This window comes from Antennarius striatus, chromosome 22 (assembly GCF_040054535.1).
Source record: "Antennarius striatus isolate MH-2024 chromosome 22, ASM4005453v1, whole genome shotgun sequence".
Taxonomy (NCBI): domain Eukaryota; kingdom Metazoa; phylum Chordata; class Actinopteri; order Lophiiformes; family Antennariidae; genus Antennarius; species Antennarius striatus.
In genome coordinates this window covers 11,844,000-11,861,938 of record NC_090797.1, presented here as the reverse complement: position 1 = coordinate 11,861,938, position 17,939 = coordinate 11,844,000, and the positions used below count along the sequence as shown (strand labels likewise).

The 17,939-nt window shown below is 45.9% G+C and overlaps 1 protein-coding gene across 7 annotated transcripts in view; it reads left to right on the top strand.

Moving 5' to 3' along the window:
• nav3 (neuron navigator 3) overlaps positions 1–17,939 on the top strand; it is a 155,901-nt gene that overhangs the window by 100,455 nt on the left and 37,507 nt on the right. For all 7 annotated transcript variants that reach the window (XM_068307488.1, XM_068307489.1, XM_068307487.1 and 4 more), the window contains 5 exons: positions 171–1,296; positions 3,172–3,287; positions 9,882–9,990; positions 14,600–14,836; positions 15,756–15,875. In XM_068307488.1, the coding sequence (XP_068163589.1) occupies positions 171–1,296; positions 3,172–3,287; positions 9,882–9,990; positions 14,600–14,836; positions 15,756–15,875 (1,708 nt within the window). The remainder of the gene's footprint in view (positions 1–170; positions 1,297–3,171; positions 3,288–9,881; positions 9,991–14,599; positions 14,837–15,755; positions 15,876–17,939) is intronic.

Below are 17,939 nucleotides of genomic sequence, written 5' to 3'. Positions count from 1 at the left end.
TTAGATAGCTTTCATGTATGTGTGCAAAACATGTAATGATTCTTTTTCTAATATTTCAGAATATCTATATTAGTGCAGAAAAGTCCTTTGTGTCATCACAACACTAAATCTCTTCCTCAGAGACTTCATTATTTATAGTCACCCTTCTTCATTCCCATCTTCTGTTTCAGAAGCAGTGAGGGGAATCCCTCCACCCGGTGGGATGAATGGGAGTGGTATTGGTGGGATGGTCCCCACCAGCCTCAGTGGGCAGCAGCTGGTCTCTGCTATCCCCTCACCTTCCACCGGCAAGTCTTGGCGCAGCAAGTCCATGAACCTCAAGCACAGTGCCACTTCATCGATGCTAGCAAGCCCCACGCACTCACCTTCCCCCACCCAATCACCTCAGGCCTCAGAGGGACTACTGTCACATGGCAGCGATGGGTCAAAAGTCAGTTCGGTCGGTGGTGGTGGACCCCAAAGGTCCATGCTAGAAAAGTTCCGCCTGGTTAACCCAAGATCGACTTCGAGAACGTCGCCGTCCGTAGCGGAGATGGCTCTGCAGGAGGAGGACGACCTGTCGGAGTACGGTGAGGATGTACTGACGCCCACAGGGTCAGCGTGCAGCAGCGTGAGTAGCAGTGCTACCACCAAGCAACTGTCTACCAAAACCCCCACATCATCTGTTACTGCGTCAAGCAAGCCTTCATCTTCTTCCCCCCCTTCTTCGTTTTCAAAAGCGTCTGCCAACGGCGGCAGATCCTTGTCCAAAGACAAGGAGGACAGAAGTAAGTCCGGGAAGTCTTCAAAGGACAGCTCTCCACCCAAAGAGGAACGCGAGTCGTTTGCCGATCCCACCAAAAAGACCTCCAAAATTGCCAGCCTCATCCCCAAGGGAGGGAAGCCATCATCTGGAAAGAAAGATGGCAGCTCCTCGGCCTCCAGCGGCATCCCCAAACCAGGACTCAAAGCTCCGTCCACAACGGCGTCAAAGCCTCAGAGTCAGTCCCAGAGTCAAAGCTCGACCTCCTTAAACAGCAGCGGCAACATGCGAGGCGGAGACAGCGACAGGACCAAACTGATGAAAGGCGGGCAGGGCGGGAGTTTCTACATCCAGCGTTCCATCGGAGGCCCGGAGGGCAAAAGGAGCAGCATGACCTCCTCCACCAGCACTTCAGCAATCTCTGGGTCCAGTGGGATGCTGGGAGGAGGAGGAGGAGGAGGAGCAGTCCTTGGAGGCAACGGAGTCGTCCAGCTTCCTCAGCAGCAGCAACACAACCACCCCAATACCGCCACTGTAGCCCCCTTTATGTACAGGTGAGCCGTGTGTGTGTGTGTTCATTTAGATACACACCGACTACATTCACTCACATACCCCCATCAGCCACTCCACCTCAGTCTCACCTCAGCCATTACAAGACAAATTAACAGCTGATGTCGGCCGCATGCCAAATCTCACTGTCTGGGTTGTGTGTCTGATGTGAGAATACACACTTCCTCTTCTTCATTCAACCAGTGTTGTGTTAATGCTGCAGCTGGTGCGTAGCGTCCTGACGTTACGGCCACGAGGGGTGCAGGAAATGGGTAAATCTGCCCAGAAGGGCAGATTTTCTCTTTCAAGAGCAGAAGTAATCCAGGGAGAGAAAAAAAATATGAAGGAGCTGCCAAAGTCTCTGGGATGCCTTTGTGCTCGCAGAGAAAGCGAGTTAAGAATCCCATTAAACAAGACTTAATCCGCCGTCCCTTCCCTTTCCCTCGTCTTCCTCCTTCGTCGTGCACAGTCGGATCTGCCACGATCAACCCTGCTGCTTTCGAGCATTACAATCGCTTTAGTTCTGCGCATTAAAGAGGTTAAACCAACCACACCTCTCAGTCCTGGGCAGATAGTCAATGATAGTTAGGGCGAAGAAGCTAAAAGCCCACTCAGTCTACAGAAGGTGGACTATCTCTGATATCACCTTCAGAATATTATCTAGAATGTTTCATACATGGACAAAAATATACAATAACATAAGTTTGAGTGCATTTTCAGTTTCCGTCCTCTGATCAGTGATATTCCAGACTCTGGAGTGAAATTGGAACAAACTGGCCAGCAGGGTCGGTGGACAGCCGGACGTTCAGTGGTGCCAGACCATCTGCTGTTGAAGGTTGGGCTTGTCACAGAAGGGTAGCTGAAGGATGGTGTTCTGGAAGCTTTATTTCTATTATTAGGAAAGCTTTTTTTTTTTTTTTAGTCCGGTCCAGGATTTAACTTTAAATCAGGCCTGCAGGTTCCAGAGCAGGGGAAACCCCAAAGCTGTGCCAAGGAAAGATTTGAAATGATTTCAACCCCACCAGTGAACAGCTTGCTAGTGGGCTGGTTTGCTTGTTCCATTTATATTTACCATATTTCCACATAATAGTGTGATTGATATATTATGTTTATATGACAATTGCATTAAATATTCTTATTTTTGGTGCCTCTTTCCACTGAATCAGAGGCTATGCAGGTGGTGTTAGCTGACCGTCCTGCCTTTGAGGCATCTTTCAGTTTCATGTCTCCTCTCTACCTTCAGCCAACACACTCCCTCGTGGGCAGATAGTTGTGGAACCTCTATTTTCTGCCTCTTCTTATGTCTAAAAATGTTCTTCTTCACCGGCCAACCTCCATCAGCATGCAGCCAGTGAGTGTGAATTCTCCCGCTGCACGTTTATAATTGTTTCCAGCCTAATGAGGGATCTTAGTCTTGATCTGTCTCTGCACCTACTGGACCCCCTCCTCTTGCCATTGCCTTTGTCAAGATTGATAGGCCACTGTGGTTGCTGGACTTTGCTGCATCGACTTAATCCTGTTCTTATTTAGCTTCAGTTGTTCCGAGTTCACAAGCAGGATCTGGAATGATAGAAGCAGGATAATGATAAATACATTATAGCCAGGGTTAAAATGTTTGAGACTCCAGTCAGTCAACCGGTTTGAGCTGGACTTCAGACTCCACATGCTAAACAGCAAAACTCGTAAACCATGCTTGATGTCTCAGATAGACACTTTATCTGCCGCTCTGCAGGTGGTTATGGTTTGCATTGTGTGTGAGTGTATGTGTTTGCACGCGCGTGCAGCATTCACTGCATGACCAGGTTCAGCTAAAGCGGTCTGATCTGAAAGGTGGCTGCAGCTTAGCAGATGTTTTCATCCTTGTTTTTTTATGCCTCCAGGACTTTTTCAGAAAACGACTGCACCATGGTGGCCCCAGTCGACCCCTGCCTCAGCCCCAGCAAGGGAGAGCTGGTGTACAGCAAGACAGCCAAACAGTGCCTGGAGGAGATCTCAGGTATGCCGGGTCATACACGGTTCTGTTCGAATGTGTTGTTTCTCTATATGGATGTGCATTTAGCATGTCTCTCTGGTGATCTGTCACATAAGAATTTAACCTTCATCTGTTGTTCAGCGGTTATATTTGCACAGCAGTCATGTGACTGCAGCTGCAGGGCTTCTCTCCATACAGGAGATTTACCCTCTCCAAGAAATTGACAAACTGGTTTAGCTTCTGTTACATTATGGATTATAAACCGAGGCACCGATGCATTAGCACGTCTTACTGTATGTGTTTTAGATGTGTTGAAACGTGCTGACGTCTCTCATATCACCAGCCCCCCTCCCCATACAGCAAAAAAACAAATTCTACCCCTCCCATAGTCCTTCATGGGAAGGTGAGGAGACATTCCTATTTTTTTGCCAAAACTAAACATACAGTAATCTCTTGTTACTCGCAGTTAATGTGTCCCAGGAACCACCAGCAAAAAGGAAATCCCGCAACAAACTGTTTTATTATTTATGGTAATTCAAACGTTTATGAACCCTCCCCATACTGATATTAAACCACCTTCTATCTGTATTACCCTTTCCCACACTCTGATCGACTGTTCAAAGCACTTTTGTGTCTCATGGAAGTGCGCTTCGTTCCGAGACTCACGGAACGCAGCGCACTTCAGCAGCCGTCAGCCAATAGAATGCGTGTACAGTATCACGTGACTGCCTATTAAAAATAACATAAATACTAAATTATGTGATTATTATTGATTCCTTGGTGGTATATAGACTGAAGACTAAGTCTTGATGTCTTCTGAATGTTATGTGCATCTGGAAACGGTGATATGATGCATATTACACCTAGAAATTTATCACATTTCTAACTGGCAGAAATATACATGGACAGCATGCTCTTCTCTCTTCATTCTTTAAAGACTTGGATGACATTTTGTTTACTGGGGATCGCTGTTCCACACGGGTTGCATGGAGCGAAGGGAAAATGTCAACACTGACAGCCGCTCAGGCAGCAGCTCCTTGTTTCCACCCATGCAGGCATCCGTCTCTTACAACCCCATCGCTGGCCAGTCATCTGACACATTACCAGTGCTTAGATGTCATGTAGAGGCTTCAGCCTGAGCAGAGGGATGGGCTTTGTAAAGTGTTTTTTTCTTCATATGATAAATATTATATCCACAAATCTGACAATTCATTTGTTCAGAAATGAGAGCCAAGTCCAGATGGAGCCGATGGCTTCCAGGAAGCCCGAAAAGAGGAGAATCCCAACCAAGGAACTGATTTAGTGAAAGTAGAGACGGTTATGCTGAAATCACTCCGTTCAGAATGTGAACATCAGAACTCCACAAGTGCTGCTGGTTAAAAGCCAAGCAGGCGATTTGTAAAGAGGAGCGACTCAAATGAGTGACTCATCCCTTAAATGCGGTCCACAGAGATCACCGGGTCAAAGCAGCCAACAACATTCCACCAGTTTAAAGGAGTCTTAACCAACAATTGAATTCCTTTCTTTGCGTCTGCGGGTTTTTAACTGTTGTGAACAAAGAGGTTAACACACAATTAGCACTAAAATGTGTTTGTGATGTTCTCCAACTGAGATCTACTGGGCTGTTGTCTACTGTAACACCAGGACCAGAGTTGTTGAGGATCCCTTTCTGCAGAAACTCATTGGAAACCTTGGATTTATAAAATATATAAGAGATGTAATTTCAATTTAAACGTGAAAAATAAGATGTCAGGTTCAAAGCACACGCAGAGTCCAGCGTGCACAAACAACAGCTTGAGATTACAGGTTTGGTTTGTCAGGTCAGCCGTGACATTCCTGACGTTTCATTCTGGTCGTGGCTTTTCTCAAGCCGCTCATTTGAAAGATAAATTTAGATTGCGCCACTGGTCGTTCCTTTTGTGCGTCCCCCCCCGTTCAAACACTCGCTCTTTGTCGTCAAGCGTTTTATTGTCGTTCCACATCCGGCCTTTTTCGCAGACTGTTTCTTCACAGAGCAAAGAGAAAAAGAGTCTCGTGAGGGAAATGGAAGTTCATGCCGACCGCAGATACCTCAGAAACATTTACTGGATGAACTCATGTCAGTAACAAGCACTTCGACCTTTTCATCTGGATTTCATCTTTTAAAACTGTTTGACAAAGCAGCTGGGCTCTGCAGAAACGCCGCTCGTTCTTTTTATTAAAACTAGAATAAAGGTAATTATTTGTGATGTGGTGCAGACTATTGTACTCGTAGTGTCAACATCATTAGTTGCTTCAAGCTGTTACCAACTACCGTGACCAGGATTCAGAAATGTGTGGAGGACAGCTGTGACTAATCATGACAGGGTTAATGATGCTTTATTGATTAGACGTGTGTGTTGGTTCTATAGTCTCATTATTTGTCCATCAGAGCTCCAGGCTCCCTGTTTCAGCTCCTCCGGATATCTTTTAATGAAGCCGGGTGGCCGTTGTGCTGCAGCGGGGGCTGCAAAGCGTACAGGTGCACCGTCCAAACAAGTCATCGTCACCTGGAGCAGGGGGGGGGGGGGTTTGGATGCAAAGGGGTTATTAAGCATGGTTAGAGGGGAGAAAAGATAAGGGCTGGAAGCTGCAGGGAAGAGAATAGAAAGAGAGAACGAAGGGGGGGATTAAGAGTAAGAGAGTGTGATAAACACAGGAGGTGGAGGGGGGGGTAGAGAGAGAGAGCGCTGCAGGCGGCACGCTGGAATGAACAAGCAGACCGAGAGAGACGTGAGCCCGATCGCCAGCTTCACCACCCGTTTGTTCTCTGTGAGGAGAGAGGGACAGTCAGTCAGTCAGTCAGTCAGTCAGTCAGTCAGGGGAGGGGGGGGAGATAGTGAGCTGGTAATTAAAGAGAGACAGAAGGTGGAGGAAGAGGGATAGATAGAGGGAGTGTGAGCGCGTCTGGTGAAGGAAGGGAGATGTAGCGTGTCGTTGCTCCACGCCCCTGACTGTGGTGGGGGGGGGAGAGAGAAAAGAGGAGCCGAGGAGACAGATCGGTAAGCATGAGGACCGGAGGAGAAGTGGAGCGTCGTCCTCCTCCTCTGACCATGAGTACGGGGCGGATCAAGGATGGATGTGGACGCCACCTTTATGCCTCAGGGTGGGGTTTTCTCTCCACTCTCTGCCCTGCACCTGCCTCCGTTTCAGCCCTCTGAAGCGTGGAGCTCCTGCCGGGACGTGTCTCTCTCTGCCTCCATCGTCCTTCTTTGGCTCCATCTGCCGAGATGTGAAACAGTTGGATCTGCTTGACAGCTTAGTTTCCCTCTTGGAGTCAACCGCAGGCAAAGAAAGGTAAGAAACGGAAGGAACCGGCGAGGAGCGATGAAGAGAGGAGCAGAGTTCTCTGTGTATCAAGGGGGGAGCCCGGCTCGACGGCCTCCCCAGCCTCTTCCTGACAACCTCAACCTGCGGATCAAACAGCGATCGCTCACTAACCTGACTCTGCTCAGCGATGGCGAGCAGCGCGTCTACTCCTTGGAGCTCAACGAGTTACCATCCCGCCTGTCGCACGCTCAGAACTCTCCGGCGTACTCGTCCTCCACGCAACGGGCAGGAGGAAGCCTGCAGGGGAGCCCCAGGAAGGAGGCACTCACCAGGGGCGGGGGCATGCGAGGAACCAGAGCCCGGTCGCTATCCCTCTCCCTCACCAAGGTGCTATCTCAATCGGAACACTCCCTCATCCCGTTACCATGGCGATGCATCGGCGCAGGCGGGCGAGCGCAGCGGGCGTCCTACGGTGGCCACCCACGGAACGAGCCGGCGCAGACGTCCAGGGAGGAGGAGGAGGAGGAGGAGGAGGAGGGGAGGAAGGACGAAGAGAGCGGCGGCTGTCGTGTAGACGAGGAGCAGGCAGGAGGGAGGGGCAGCAGGAGGCAAGGGGGCAAGAAAGACAGGGGCTACTGGGCAGAGGAGGAGGTGTCAGGTGGGGGTCCTCGTGAAGGCACGGCTCAGCTGGACAAAGACGTGATCCTCACCATGCTGGGCGACCTGGAGCAGGTTCTGCACACGCAACCTCGCCCACGTAAGTCAGCCAATGGTGGACAAGATGATCACATGACTTAGATGATAAAATATCAGAACAGGAAACGGGGATTATAAAGTTCTGGTTAAGATCATGATGGAGAAACATCATTTTTTTTTGTGCACTATTAGGCATGTAAGGCCTTTATTTAAAAGGAGTGTGTGAGAACACACACACACACACACACACACACACACACACACACACACACACACACACACAACGTGACATCAGATCTATGATAGTTAGTGTGTCGTTTCACTGGAGCAGCGGGGCAGGCCTTGGCAACAGGTAGATTGTCTTTCAGCGGTTTTGAGGCGTGATGCAGCATTAAACAGAATACTGAGATAAGACGACCAGAGCCCCCTCTGAAAAGCACTACTTTGATTATCTGTGCCTCCCCCAGCGCCGTGAGTCACAGCCAGCGTGATCAATACCTTATTATTACACCTGTGCGTGGGAGTGTGAGTGTATTACAATTAGAAGACTGAGATGGTTCTTTAATTGTGCTCAGGTGAAGCCTTGCAGCATCAGTACCAGTGACGTGTGTGTGTGTGTGTGTGTGTGTGTGTGTGTGTGTGTGTGTGTGTGTGTGTGTGTGTGTGTGTTCCAAATGATTTTCATAACGTGCCATCTTGATCTAGAGCACCGTTTGTTCTCCATCAGCAGTGGATGCTTTGCAGCTTCCCTCCTCTGTACCACTGATGCTGTAGTAGAAACAGTAGCATCTGTGCAAACAGCTTCTACATTTAGATACTTTCTGTGTGTGTGTGGGGGGGGGGGTTAGCTACACACACACATCTACAGCTCTGTTTAATTCCTAATAAGGTACTGAGCTGGTAAATTCCTTATAAATGCTCAAATGGATCAGACTGGATTTTTTAATGTGTGTGGATGTGCAGCTGAAGCTGGTCTCCGCTCCTGCACCGCAGTGACTTACTCTGGCACAGAAAGTATGCACACACACACACACACACACACACACACACACTCCTCAGGCTTCTGGTGAATGCTGCATCAAGCTGTGGATTCGTGATGGAGACCCCAGGGCTGTGCCTCCTCATGACTCCTCAGAATAGGGTTTTTCTCTGAGGGGGTCCTGGTTCAAGAAGAGAAGCCGGAAATAAAAGTCAGATATAAAGTGGTGCTTTCAGATTTAACACGTGTGTCTTAGACTGATCACTTTGCACCAGTGTTGGGGTCTCTCCTGGATAGTCTTTAATGTTTCAGTCTCACTGATTTTTGATTACTGGACTTAGCATGACTGTCCAATGTGGGGTCAGAGGTTAAAAAGACATTGCACCCCCACAGCCTCTTACAACCTGCAGAATGTTTCCTTGCTCGCTGGTCTGCAGCTGCTTCGTTACCTGGTCCGATGGAAACCTGCTTTGTGCAGAGGATCTGATGGATTTCATTAAGCACCAGGAAATCCTGCAAGAAAACGTCCCCCGTCTGTGACGGATGAGGATGCTTTTGCATCACTGCATGTTCCTAAAGGACCATGATCTCGGAGTCCACCAAGGCTTGGTTCCGTCATGTGATAAAAACACTTTATGTATGCATATATTAATCTCTTTAAAGTGTTATTTTCCCCAGATTGTTGCAAGCAGCTGACATACCAATAAAACTAATCGACTGTATAACAGGTTTGAATAATTTATCTTCCATCTGTGGCTTCAGCTCCTTTAACCGCTGCTGTTAGAAGACGTGACAGATTAATAAAATGATTCCGTTTTTCAAAACCTTCGTTCTTCCTGGTGAGCAGAGTGATGTTGTCATAAAGTCGCTGGAGGTTTTTTCAAACACCTTACCTCACACGTCCCCCCCACCCCCCCCGGTCTCTGCAGTCAAGGCAGCTTGTTGCTGTGCTCCGAGCACTGGATGAGTAAATCTGACTGAGCATGACTTCTTACCATGACACTGCATTGTCATCTATGTGTGTGAAACGGCAGCTCAGTGAGACCAGGATTTAGTCTGTCCCATGCTACTGGATAATTACCCATTCTGTGGCACCTTGCCTGCAGCTACAGGCTAGCGTGAAATGTTGCCCACCCAGTGTTTATCGAGCAGCTCCGTCTCAGAATCATTCTGAATGAGTGAAACAAGCGCTTCATCTGGAAACAGAGTCGAGCGCGAAACGTATGACATGCTGTAAGAGGCCGCGGGGCGGGAAGATGATGCAATAAAGTGGCAGCGTTTTCCAACAGAGTTAGCTTTCACGGCCCTCGACTGTGTCCCGAAGTAACTTGGAGAGCGCACGGTGTCATGACACAACATTTCTGCGGCAGGCCGAAGGAAAAAAAACGTCAGCAGTGCACGAAATAATGTTTTGCGACTTAAAGAAATGCATGAGGTGCAGCCTGACAGGCTGATTCATTACCTTTCCTACTCTTCTGTCAGTGGGATCGGACATCATTCCGTTTCATCCTGAGACTCTCTGTGACGTTCGGTAAAAATACTGTCAGACGTTCTCATCACTTCACGTATCGTGTGTGTGTGTGTGTGTGTGTCTGCATGTGCGTTGCACTTCAGTAAAGGATATAAAATGTCTGGGGTTTTTTTTTTTTTTTAAGGAGAGGATCCTGAGACGAGACGCATGAGGACGGTGAAGAACATCGCTGACCTGCGGCAGAACCTGGAAGAGACCATGTCCAGTTTACGGGGGACACAGATCAGCCACAGGTAGGCTCATAAATGGTATTACCCATTACTAATCTAGAATAATACATTGGTTTAGTGAGGATATTTACTGACACATACACACAAAGGATAAGAGATTGATTTCATCTGCCAAGGATGGGATGTGTCCTTCACAGTTTGATGTCTGGCGAGTCTCAGCTGAGTTTCTAGTGAAAGCTTCTGCAGAAAAAGGTGGGATAAGAGAAGGATCAGAAGCAGGTCTGGATTAAGAAGCCGATCAAGTTTTTGCCTCTTTGCTGCTCTTGAGTGTGCCTCTAGATCCCCTCTCCGTGTTGTTCAAGGCGTTCATAGGTTCATTTAGATGCATAAATTAATTCTCTCCGCCAGACGTTATCTCATCAGGAACCTGCAGCCCGTGTATGTTATTAAACTGATGTAATGCAAGGCAAGTCTGACTCTGAGACCTACAGTATTTCATTCATTTCCTTGCGACGTGTCATTTGTTAAGAAATAAATGACCCGAAAAGTGAAGAACAATAACATTTCCTTTCGCGATCAGTTTTTCTGTCTCAACAGCAAAATCTGACGGCCGCTTCTCCGTTCGTGGTTCGTCCTAGAATAACATTAGCTCTGATTTTAGCATCTCTGGCTCGCCTTATGCAGTTTATCACACAGGGAGATGTGTCTCCAGCTATTAATGAGCTTCTCTCTATTATTATGATGCCACGTTATCCAATGCTTCCTGGATTTAATTAAAAAACATCACTTCCTCACCAGCTGGGACATGTGTAATGGCATTCCGGAATTGATGGACAATTCCATTTGTGAGCCATGGGCTGCAGCGTAGGGCCTGAGTTCAGAGGAAGACGAAGTGATAACCGTTGGCTAACGTCATCTCCCTCGGCAAGGGACCCGGATCGTCCCTCTTCTCCTCCCTCAGTCTATTATTTTGTGTGTTTTGCTCCATTTGCTGAGGAAGATGGTGGCCGAGCTGCTGACAGCCAAGACAGATGGTAGTCTGTGGGCATGCATGTGAAGTATTTGTTTTCTACTTCTTTTTGTTCATTTCCCCCCCCCCCAAAGGACTCCGAGTCAGGTGCGATCAATACAGCGCCATTGTCCCACCACTACTTCTGTTCAAATGGGAACCATTCATTTGGGATATGAGGTGTTTGATTGGTTTTCAGGTCTCATTTACACCAGAGACACAGGAACAGTCTGTATGAAATGGAAAAAAATACTCATTTAAGGTAGCAGCAGGTCTATTCAACCGTTGGATTTCATGGAAATTTTTATGAATATAAATTCCACTCGTGTCCATCACAAAAGTCTGTCTGGACTGTCCTGTTGTCGCCCCTAGATAATGAATGAACGTAATCACCATTAAACTGTGACCTCACGCGTTCCATCAGTTATACTGGAGCAGACATAGTAGAGGTCATCAGACCATGCGTTTTTTGAAAAGACGATACAAGAACAGGAAACAACTCAATCCTGATGTTTTTGACTCTATTAGAAATGGATAAACTGAATCCGTCAATGTGATAAACATCAAAATGGATCAATGATTAATCAGAAACTTTTTTTTTCCCCTATTTTTGTTGCTGCCTGCCCTCATGGTGTTTGTAGTTCAGAAGCCTTGTCGGCCTAATGTAATGAAAGCCTGTCTTGCTATTAGTGACTATTAAAGAGCAATAGATATCAAAGCTAAGATCATCCAAAATCAATAATTTGAAAAAAATATCTTCTTACTATCAGTTAATCAGCTCAATGACTCGATGAACACATTTCTGCAGGCCGGTTGTTCATCGTCCTGCAGGGCTCTGAAAGCAGAGAAGTCCAGCCCACTTGCAGTCAGTGCTGTTTCCTCTAGAGGTAGCCATGGTTACTTCATGTGTTATCAATGATTACACAGATGGAGTACGCTATTGTCATTAACTTGGCAATATTTGATGGTGGAATAATTCACATCAGTAACCATTGAATTCAACAGATTATTTTTTTTTGCAGAACCGTGAATATTCTCTCATCTCCAAATTCAACTCCATTCTCACTTTCTTTCTTTTTAGTTCCTGACAGATCAAATCGAGTGTTCGATTTTTGTAAAATACAGCCAACAAATCAAAGTACTGTGTGATTTAGCCCAAGTCACTCATCCTGCGTGTATGTGGACTCTTCGTCGAGCCATCCAGGTGGCAGAGGAGCTGAAAATCCTCTGCTCTGAAGTTAAATTTCCATAAATCTTGAAACTCCAAACTTTCTCATTCATCGATCTTTGATGCAGCAACCATCACAATGAGATTCAGTTGTTTTTTTGGGGGGGAGGCCTCCAGTCTGTATTGATCTGAATCATTTAATTTCCTTAGCTGTTCTCCAGACTAAGAGACAGCATTGATTTACGGTTGAAGGGAAAACTATGATGATGATGATGAACATCGTCGCGGTCTTTGTTTTAAGCTGCAGAGCGTACTCACACGGGGATGATGGTTACTGGAGCAACAGGAGACTGAGCTTCAGTCAGCAGTTTAGGACTACATATATGACCACAAGACGTGAAAGAAGAACATGAAAAAGCGTGGAAAGATTTCGACAGAGCCTTCAGAGTGATGCAGCAGAACTCAGTGAATGAACATCCATCTGAAATACGTGTTTAACGCTTTCTCTATTCATTTTACCGATGCTCAGTAACACCCAGTCCTCCTCCGTCGGCCTGGACTTTGGTCCTGCTGAGCTTTTGACTGAACACAACGGTCTCCCTCTGTTAGGATTATTTTTCTTTTTTTGTTCTGCTCTATACCAGCTATTTTGATGAAATAAAGATTAAAAAAAAAAAAGCAGCAGAGGTGATTGGAAATGTGATCAGATATAATAATGCAATAATGCACAGATTATGAGACTGCTAATGATGTGTGGGCATTAAACTGGCAACGTGCAGATGTTATACGGTCTGTTTCAGAATCTTACGCTTCAGTCTACATGCTCATTTATCACACACACACAGACGCCGTCCCTGGTTTTTTTTGTGGTTTTTTTTCTCTCATCTGCTGCCTAGAGATAAAGATAAGCTGATTTAGCGAGCTGCATTGTGAACCAATAGTTAAATGATTCTTCTTCCTATACCGTGGTGAATTGATTTCTATATTTCCACATTAGGCCGTGATTGCTTGTCGGATAAGATTCTGGTGTTTGTTCTATTCAGCTTCTCATCCCCCCCTCTGCCCCCCCCCCACACACACACACACACACAAACACACACACAGTGTTGTGTGTATCTCTGAGCTCATGCATGTGTGACCCTCTGAAGGTGTTGATAGAGATGTGTTGTGAACTTTGCTGACAGTGTCGTCGTGATGGCGTCACAGGCGTCCTTTCTCACCCCACACAGACACACACACACACACACACACACACACCACACACAGCTGATGCCACACCTCTGTCTACTATGTGTGAGACTGCTTTTATATGTCATTGCGTTTCAAATCCAAAGACTTTCATGTAGAGGCAGGCGTTTTAAATGGGGACCTCAGCCCACATGTCCAGCTGCTGTCCTGCTCCATCACCAGCACCATTTCTTTCACAGCAACAAAAACGCTCCTATTAGATTGAATGTGCTTATAATACTACAGTTTAGTGTATAAACTTGCAAAAATCATAACTGACTGAACATTAAATAACTAGTCTATAGCTCTAGTCAACAGGCTGTTGGTATACAAATGGGAAATGTAAAGCCTCAAGTCTTTAGTCTTGTATGTACCAATATCTCTGATCATGAATTGGATCAGAGCAGCCTGGCTTCTGCCTCTCATCCTGTGAGTGTAGTTCACTCTTGTTCCCAGTAGAGAGCGCTCCAGCGAGGCACCGGTGCTGCCAAGCATAGTGTAAAAATGGATCAGCTTCATTTGGTGTAACAACCCAGACTGAAAGACGCGTTATCCCCCTAAAGATACAGTAAGTTTGTGTTCCATCATCTTTCATGTTCGTCGCTGGAGGATACGGAGGCTTGTGAGTCGGTCCTGTTTGCATCCCTCCATCAGGTTGATGCCGTGACTTGTATTATTGTAACAGCAACTATACAGCTCTACATTCTCAGCTGATCTTGCACTGACAGTATTTGCATCTGATTCAAATTTCTGTACTATTTCAAACATGTTTATTCCAAAATACACTTGATGAGACAGACCATGGGTGTCTTTCTCCCTCCATCTGTGATGCAGCATGATGCTCTGAGATGTGTTCACCAGGGAGCCTTCACAAGTTAACACACTGGAAGAAACAGCACTTTAGGAAGGTCACCCTGCAAGCGCACACACACACACACACACACACACACACACACACACACACACACACACACACACACACACACACACACAGCGATATTTGAAGAAACCACATGCGACTTGAAGGAGGAGGCTTTCAGCTGATGCAGACAGCTCTCTATTTAAATGATGACTGATCTTTCCAGCAGGATGATTTGACCTTCACTCAGCTTGATTTGATGACTTTGATGTCTTTTGTCCATTAGAGGTACTTCTCCCAAACTTGGCCTCTACTAAGTGATGGACGTGGTCAGAAAATGTCACACTGACAGGGATCAGTTTTTGTCCGGAAATGTAATCCTGCGTTCTCTCTTCTGCCTCTTCTTCAGTACGTTAGAAACCACCTTCGACACGACGGTAACCACCGAGGTCAATGGGCGGAGTCTACCAGCCCTCACTGCCCGCTCCTCCCCCATGGCCTGGCGACTGGGCCAATCACAACAAACCCCACGTCTCCAGGCAGGCGACGCCCCCTCGATGCCCAGCAGCTACGCTTCACCCAGGGCGAGCACCACGAGCGCTGGCACCACCACGGGGCGCTACAGCGGGCACGCCGACCCCTCCAGGTTTGTGTACAGCACCCCCTTCAGGCGAGCAGCCATTAGAGACATATCATTATTTTTTTTATCATTAATGATTAATTTGTATAGTTGTATTTCATATTACTGTTATGTAAGCCTTATAGCTATGTTAGTAACTTATGTACAGTCTGAGTTAAGGCAGGCTTTGTTTGAATTAGACAGCGAACACTGTAGTTTCAACCAAATTGTCCTAGTGGGTAGTTAGCTATGTTCCAGTCTTCTAACACACTGGACACATTATTTAGAAATTTAAAACCTTCATGTTGATAACAATACTGAGCTTTACTGTATGAAGCAGAACATGTCGGCTTTAATTTAGACCAGCCTGTCACAACATTTATTCCACTTGGAACACTACTTTAAAAGCCATTGGGTTTGAAGGATAATGAACCCGAGTAGTATATTTTGATCCAGTGTCACAATGCTTACCTCATTTATTTGAAAAATGCCTTGAAATTCCCCGTTAGCTGTGTTCAATGGAGTTGTCAAGGCCTTACACATCTGTCTCCTTACAAATAACCTGCTAGCGTCGCTTTGTCATGTGTGGTCCTTGGAAAAACAATACTTCAGATTACCACAATAAATAAAAAAAGTCAGCATCTCCTGCTAAAGGTAATAGCAGAGCATGTGAGGGCTTCTGATTTTCATTCAGTAACAGTAAATGGCTGGAACAAGGTGGGTTGTGCTTATAAAGCGTTATTGGCTGATACCTCCTGTATAAATACTCATTTAAAAATGCTCCTTTTGATGAGTTCATAAAATGCTCATGCAGTCCTAATACTGCTCATTAATCAAATCGATGATCTCTCTGTTGGTTTCCTTTAAATCTGTTGCTTTTCATTCATTAAATAAAAGGAAATATTTAGTAGACATGTCTTTCCTCTAATTGGTTCTTTTCATACAGATACCTAACAGATGGCGGCCTCCATCTGTACACGCGAAACGCAGTCCGAGCTTCAGACGTGGCTTCTTCTCGAGAAATATCCCAGAGAGGCAGCAAAGAGGTGCAAGGAGACCTAGATAGGTAAGAACGGACCCTGCCAATCATATAGTAGGTCATTTAAAGAGTACGGACAGAACTCTGGTCTCACTGATGGTCTGGAATTTAGATATCCATGCAAGAACACAGAGAATACTTGAAAGCCAGTTCTTAAATATTCCCATTTGCATAGTGTTCAAGCTTTGGCATAGGTCCGTCTTCATAGTACAACGCAGTCAGTTTAACGGATTCACATTCAGGTAAAATCAGGTGGGTTCTTGTGAGGCCAAATCCACTGATCTGGGTTCTGCAAACTTAAAGCCTCAATTAAAACGTAGGAAAAGACATTCAGAGGTGATTGTCGGGGCACAGTCGCACTGCGGGGACGTCCAACGCCAAACGGGGTGAGAACAAGAGGCGTGCTACTGATTCAAAGCTGTCAAGCTAAAGTTGTGACGGCTGGCTTTCGGTGGTGAGACCGCTGGGAATCCAATGCTGCAGTGACATTTCTCAGCATCGCATCTTCTGATTCTGCCAAGACTTTATTCAGTGACGGTGTTGAAAGTGGTGGGAGGCTGGAAAAGCAATCAGATATGGTTCTCAAGAGTTCTTGTTGTAGTTTTGTTTTTTTGTTTTTTTAAATGAATTGTTACTAGACACTCAAAGACAATCTGATTAAAACAAACTCAAAACATTATTCTAATTCGCTGAATGTGCCAGATTACGTTACGCCGATTTAAACAAGGTGAGGTTCACATTTGTGATCGGCCGAGCGGCAAAACATGCTAGACCTGACCGGAGGTTCACAGCAGGTGATTGCTGGTCCCCCGTCAGTCTCTGATGGATCTGCTTGTTAGACTTTGACACTGAGGCACATGGATGGATAGGATCAGAATACATATGAACCCTGTGAACTGTCTCCTTGACTTGCAAAGTCTTTTGCCTAAAGTGTTTTTCACCTTGCCTTGACATAAATCCAAAAAAAAAAAAAATTGGAGCTTTTCTCAGCTAAACTGTGTTACCGCTCTGGGCCCCTGGGGTGAAGAAGAAATATTGATGCCTTCTTCCCCCAAAGATGCCTGCAGGCAAGAACTCCCTGTTGGATCCGAATCTAAACTTTGGAACTTTGCTTTTTGTTCATTTCTTCTTTCCTTTTCCCCATTTCCCATTACAGACTACAAATACTTGCAAAAGTATCCTACATATAACCGTAACGCTTCTCCCTGCCCGGCTCAGACGTGTGCTTGTCATAATCCAAGCTGTCACTTTTTCTGCTTACATATATATGTAAAGCTCAAGGGAAAAATTCATTTCCCGGTGTGATTTCTCACTCGGCGTCACACCTCGTGTCAGGCTTTAGCTGCCTCCATTGGACACAATCTGCCTTCCGTGATTGGTTCCTTTTTTATCCCGGAGCATTTTTTGTCGTCTTTTCCACATAACCCCCCCACTCCCCCAGATTTAAGAGAAATGAGTAATGGATAAGTTCAAACAACCTGTTCGCTGACTTTGAGGAACTTTTCATCTCCAAAAAAACCACACATACACATACTGGCATTCTCAGACCTGTACAGGTTTTATTCTAGGCTGAAAGTGTCGTTCCTTCTGCCCTGGTGTCAACTACATCTTTCACAAATATATGGATTAGCACTCTAAAAATAATTAAAATAGGAACTGTTTATCTCTGGATATGCTCTCCAGAAGACACTGGTGGAGGAATACAAGGAACAATGCAATAATAACATGAGTAAAGGGAACAAAGGCCTCTTGAACAGGCGTTGGTCCACTGGTAATGTTCACCAGTGACTTTCTAGTAGTTGTAATCAATATTTTTGCTAAACTTTTTATCAACGATGTGCTTTAAATGTAAATGCCCTCGCTTGTCCCGAATAATCCACGGGGCGGTAATGAGAACCTTTTGATTTAGATTAAAAGCGTGACTCTTAACGTGACTGAGCTTGAACGTCTCTTTGTTTCACCTCCTTCTCGGTTTCACAAAGATGAGGTGATTATTGCTGAATGCTTCTTAGATGAGGCAGTCATGCTTAAATAGCGTTTTGATGATCTTTTTGGCTGGAAAGTCCAGTTTAGAGTTGTTCTTTTGCTGCT